General features: G+C 27.9%; 1 protein-coding gene across 1 annotated transcript; it reads right to left on the reverse strand.

Moving 5' to 3' along the window:
- Nucleotides 1-2243: 2243 nt before the first annotated feature.
- On the reverse strand, nt 2244-4883 carry LOC132941136 (restin homolog). The gene is made up of 4 exons (XM_061009062.1): nt 3293-4883; nt 3045-3220; nt 2665-2775; nt 2244-2568 (listed from the first exon to the last, which is right to left on the reverse strand). The coding sequence occupies exons 1-4, from the start codon at nt 4680-4682 to the stop codon at nt 2434-2436; spliced, it is 1812 nt and encodes a 603-aa protein (XP_060865045.1). The 5' UTR covers nt 4683-4883; the 3' UTR covers nt 2244-2433.
- Nucleotides 4884-6653: the final 1770 nt, after the last annotated feature.

The following is a 6653-nucleotide window of genomic DNA, read 5'->3' on the forward strand; positions in this document are numbered from 1 at the left end:
ATATAGATCCCAGAAGTAAGTACAATTAATAACCTGATATTAAGACGGCTCCGGCGTGTGTTTTGTAATTGCTTCATTCCGACAATAGCTATTATAAATAGGTAGGGACATAGGAGCGATTTAAATCCATTAAATAGACGTACTATAATCTTGATGTACGTACATTAATTACTCTCCAGATCTCCTACTCGCTGTTAACAACTGTACAAGATTAAATTAAGAAGATGATAAATCGAAAATATATTATACCTACCCGACTATATAATATTGCAACTAAAGGAGATAAAATATAAATCATAGAAATGGATGATTATGACAAGTCGTTATGCTAAGAGATGGTTAATGCGTAGAAATCTTGTTAGTTATTGTTCCAAAGAGAGTGTAGCTGTAGCACCTAAGTGTCTTTTTTTAAGCAATAATATAGGTATAGGTACATATAATTATATACATCAGGGCCTGGGTCGCCAGTCTCGATGCTCGGGTGTATTGATAATCTATAATTAACCGAGGCTTCGGTGTTTCTGATCTTTCCCTCAGCTTGTTATAGGTATAACCAGGACGTCCAAGTCATGCGTTGCCGTAGAGTGGCATACAGTTTTAAAGAAATTGAAGGCGGCAAAATTAAATAAATATCGGTAAAGAAGAGCGGCATTAAAATGTTCGCTTTTGCACGGAAAATATCTAACGATGGGTCTAGGTATGACCACCTTAGTGAGTCTCGGACTTCAGATAGCCATAACTTCAATACTAATTCCGACCGCCAAATGCTGACTTCACCTTCACGGCTTCACTACCAAGTACCAACCGATCGTTTTCAGTATTGTCCTATTATAATCACTACAGCTATTAATAATTAAGGGGAAACATTTAGGCAATTTTTAATCTCGTTTTAGCCGAAAAAATATTTAAAATGTTTGCAGATTGTATGAAACACTCCGTTTTTAATTTTAATTATGATTCCAAATAAAGTTTTTAATTACAGTTCACAATAATATAAGATTTAATTTTTACTAAGTGTTCCGTACAATCTATCATCCATAGACAATTTTCTGTCGAGTTCAAATTTGTTTTCAGAATCAAAATCGGACAGCGTTAACTAACTTTAATTCTGTCTAACCTTAAGGTATTTTGAGCTAAAATTGAGACCCCACTACATATACAATCATATACTGTGTTCACAAAAACTAGGTACACTCGGGTATAACGCAGTGCCCTATACTTATTTTAGAATTCTGTCTGCAGGATGATCCAATAGTCTAGTATCATGTCCTGCAAACAGATTTCTAAAATATTTATAGGGTACTGAGTAATATAGGTAATTTAATTATACAGTGTACCCTATTTTCGCAGACGAACGGTAGATATATATTATATTCCAGGAGGAAATAATACTTTTTTGTAAAATATTTTTGTTAAACATAAGATCCTAAATGTGTATTGTGCGGGTATAACTCAAATTCAAATTCGATCAAAATTTGTGATTTCACTTACAAATTAAATGTTCGTGATATTTATATTTTATTAGCTTGTACATGTAAATATAAGATATTATAAAATAAGTTATAAAGATATAAAAGAAAATTTACAACCTAATTAAAATAATTTTTGTAATAATCAAGTAACTGCATAAACTCAACTTTTAAAATTATTATAGTATTTAAAATAAGTTTTAAATTACACTATTACAGACATGATAGTTTATGATTATACAGCGTTAAATGTTTTTATTTCTAAATGATTTAATAACAACTTAAATTATGGAAAGCATGTTTTAATAAAAACAGATGTCCGGCATACTTATAAAATATTTAACAAGTGTCATTATTTTTTATTTGTTGATCATACATCTCATTTATTATAGTTATAGAGATTATAATCTCACAAAATCAAAAGTTGTAACATTATAAAATTAATGTATTCAATTTTAAATCTATATGCTCTATACAGAATGAGATTGAACCACTCGGCCGACCAAAACAGAATTTTTTCGCACACACCTACCATAATGCGGAAATTGGCGAGAGCGTTAGCACAGGCACCCGATGACCAGCAATGACTTTCGGCTAATCACAGAAAACATAGCCATCACACGGGAGGCCAGGCACTATTTGGCGGCTCAGTTTGCATGCACGAAGCGGTTCAATCTTATTCTGAATAGAGTATAGCAACTCTCAAGAAATAAAAATGTATAAATAAATAAGTTTTTGCTTTAAATACAACAAATATAGCAGTGAACAAATGGGTTACAGTTCAAGTTGTATAATATTATATTATAATATAAAACAAAATATAATTCAATAGGTACTTAAAATAAACAGTTATACAAATGCACATTGAATTGTAATATTATCTTATAAACAAATTAGTGTATATACAAATTATAAATATAAATATTTAACTACAGGGTTAGGCAATACAGATTTTAAATCAAATTCAACCATGTCGCTCATTTAGTTTTTTTTCAAGTAATCCAATTTTAGCTTTATTAATATGTAATATAATTTTCATCATTTTACTATCCTTCTCAAATTTAGCATTTTTTTCAATCATGCTTTTGTGGTCGGCCACCTAAAAAATATAGTTATATGAACGTGAATAAATAGTAATAATACTATGTAAATCATTCAAAAGTAAAAAAAATAATCAAATGTTGTTTTAACTTACTATTGCACTACTCACTAAGCTCTGTTCTTCAGCAGTTTGAGTGAATTGGTCCACTCTAGTCACATTTGTAATTTCTTTCAAACGGCACAAGTCTCTGAGCAACGCATTATTCTGTAAAGATATAAATTATATTAAATGTAGGTCAAATAACATACTTTTCATCAATATTGTTAAATAAAAAAAATATATTCATCTAATAACATTTATTATGTTTACTGTGTATCAATTTTGAATACACATACTGGTGCTGGTCAAAATAACATATTTTTTTAATGGCACCTATTGGACCCATAACAATTGTATAGACAAATTTCACACTCATATACGATAGTATATAAAATATAAATAGTAAACTAAAATAATTTATTGAAAAATGTTACCTCGTCTCTTGCCCTTTTAAATATATTTTCCAATTCCTGATTCTTCTTTTTGAGATCGTCAGTGTTAGTTTTGGAAAACAGTTCTAATGTGGATATTTTTGCATTCTTATCCACAATACAGCTATTTAATTGTTGTATGTCTTCTTTTAATGATTTTTCCAAAATTTTTGCAGTCTCTGTCAAAGAAGAAAAAATTTATAAAAACCATGTAAATATAATTTTTTACTAACGCCTAAAGTTTCCATTACCTGATAATTTACTGTACTCATTTGATAGTTCTGAGTTTTTAGTTTGAACTTGATTCAATTCATTTTTCAATTTTTTCAGTTCTTTATCATGTTGTATAATAAGGTGACCTTTGTCTTTTCTTAGGTTAGATATGTTTTGTTCATATCCAAATATTTCTTCATTTAATTTTTTGACATCATCTTTAAAATTTTTAAATTGTTCACTTTTGTGTTTCAAAAAATCTCTTTCTTCTGTTAATAATACAATTTTTTGCTTAAGCCTATCCAATTGAGTCAAAAGTTCTGCTATCTTATTGTCTTTACTCTTTACTTCTTCTAACATAAACTCATATTCACCGTCATTTTTTTTTATTTCTTTTAGCACATTTTCTGTACAATACATCTGATGTTTGATATTACTTACATCCAACTCAAGTTCATTAATTATCTTTTCATGATGAATTTTCGTTTCTTCTTTTTGTAAGCTATATTTTTCAATCATTGTTTCATACTCATTTGTCTTCAATTGAAATCCACCAAGTAAGTTTTTAATATCTTTATCTTTTTTGTCAATAACCAATTTTAGACAAACACATTCTGATTGAATTTTTTCTATTTTATCTTCCAGACTATAACAACAATCTTTTTGATCTTTGTACATAACTAATGATTCGTTGTATTGTTTGGTTATGTTTTCAAGTTTGTTTTTCAAATCTTGTATAGACAGCTCTGAACTAGTCTTAAATGTTTCAAATTCATCGGACAATGACTGATAATTGTGTTTACTTGTTTTGGTCAATTGGGTCTTTAATTCTTTTAACTCGTTTAGATAATTAAAAGATAAATTCTCTGCTTCCAAAACTTTTTCTGTCAATTCTTTTATTTTTAATTCTCTACAAGGGAAGTTGTGTTTTTGAGATTTGAGATTTTCAAATTCAAGGCTAAGTTTTTCATTATCATTTTCAACTAGTTCTTGCCATTCTTTTCCTTTTTTTATGTCTTCTTGGAACTGTTTGATTTGATCTTCATATAGTCGTTTGACTTTATTGTGGTCATTAACTAAGTCAGTTACAATTTGTTGTTCTTTAGTCATTATAAGGCTGACAAATATATCCAATAAATTTGACAAATTATGATCAGTAAGAACACAAGTAATTTTTCCAGGTTCAAGAAGATTAATTTCGTTCATAATATTTCTTTTACCGTTTCTCAACTCTGAATCAATATCATAGGTATAACAAATTTGTTCTTTATAAGCCTGGTTATGTTCTTCAAGTTTGTTGTATTGTATTTTAAGTTCATTCAATTCATTTTTTAAATTGCTTACCAATGATGTTTTTTCTTTAAGATTGTTTTCAATTAATGTTGTATCACTTATCATTTTTTCATTTTCATCAGAAAGTTCAATCATTTTGTCATGTGATTCATCAATAAATCACTGAACTCAAAGAACATGATACAACGATTCACTTCACGACAATCTGTATCTCCGATTCTCCATTCCGTTTTCGTAGTAATTCGTACTTCGTACAATAGTACTGAACCACCTAAACTCCAAACTCTAGAGATTTTAAGAAGCGAAGACTGTAGACTTTCAAGTTTCAACTGTAGACTGTAGTAGTTGTCTGTTAAATGTTAATATTGTTTTGTCTGAAAATTTTTCCGTTGATCCAGCCTGTTCAAAAACCATCAGTGTTACCAATTCATCGCGTTAGAATGTTAACAATGCATCGACAGGCATTCAGGCACCAGCTACTGACTACTATAGCTATAGAACATTAGAACGTCATGATACACAAAGTTCACTCATTTTTAAGTTTAAAATTCATGCTAGATATACATTATTTATATTTACTAGTATAATATGTATATCATTACCTACCTATAAATAAATTAAATTTTTATGAACGCAAAATATACTATGTTGAATGTTAATAGGTACCTATAATATATGTGTATGGCTTATAATTACGTGACGGTTATGTAAAGTTAGCTCTCTGTGAAATTTATTTAACATAATATATAAATACATATCACGTTTATATAAATATAACTGCATTCGTGTAGATGCATTATGGATTTCAAGGTTAATAGTTTTATTTTATACGGTTTTTTTTTTGTACACTTGATTATTGTTTTTGAATGCCTTTCACCTTAACCTTCATCGCCATAATATTATGTGGCTATCCATTAAGAACTGTATTACCTATATATTTTCATACGCAATATTATGTATTTATGTCCTTACGCAAATTATCCAATTTATTTATACTTATCTAATTTATTTATTTTCTATGAGTAGATTGAACCAATTTTTGCTAGTAACAAATCACATACATTATATTATTTCATATAACATTAATAGCCAATACAGGCGTACCGTTGAACGGTATCATTGGTTTCCTTGTATAAATAACTTAAAATTAATTAAAATATTTACAAAATGTCACTGTTTATAGTAAGTTTATAGTAAGTTAAAATCAAATATTAAATTATACAATAAGATCGATTGAAAAAAAAAATTCAAATATCGAATTTCTATAAACAATCAAAAAGAGAAAAAACATTTTTAATTATATTTCAAGTCTATAGAGTGCTCGAACAAATATTTTTAATTACCTACAAACCAATATTTTTAGTAAAATTGTATTTTTTACAATTTGTATTATTATAATTTTTTAAGTTTTTGCTCTTTTGAATGACAACATACATTTTAAATTTAATATTCCAAACCAAAATATTCTTCACAGTACCTATTTCAGTGTTTAAAAATCAAATTTTTGACAAGTTACTAATGGGTGACGACAGCCACATTCATTTTTCGAGCAAATATTTTTATAACATTAATAGTTTTTGAAAGTGCCTTTTTGAGTGCCTTATGTTAAATACAGGAACCACTAACCAGTATAGTGATGTGTATTTATAATTTAAATGTAGGGAGTAATTTATTGACATAATATAGTTTGGAATGATATTCTTTGTTCATTTATTTGTATCGTTTTGGCTCTGAACATTTTGCAAAATAAAATAAGGGCTCAAAACAATTCATGTAGCACTCATACAGGCTTAGTGATTGATAAACACGTCAGGCTACTAATTTAAAGAGGTCATTTTTTTTCTACAAGTGTTTTTATTATAATGATTATCCTCCTCAAAAAAATAATAAATTGATATAATTTTAATCATTATGATTTCTACGTAAAAAAAAAAATTATCAACAATGGAGTTTTTAATGAAGATAATTTAAATTTACTTTTTTAGTAAATACTAGTGTACCCTCTTTATGATTAAGTTGAAAAATATATATACCTAAAGACTTTTTTAGGTATGTATATGTATACATTATATGGTATTATGTCCGGATTCTAGAGGTCATAAAATA

This window comes from Metopolophium dirhodum, chromosome 3 (assembly GCF_019925205.1).
Source record: "Metopolophium dirhodum isolate CAU chromosome 3, ASM1992520v1, whole genome shotgun sequence".
NCBI classification, from domain to species: domain Eukaryota; kingdom Metazoa; phylum Arthropoda; class Insecta; order Hemiptera; family Aphididae; genus Metopolophium; species Metopolophium dirhodum.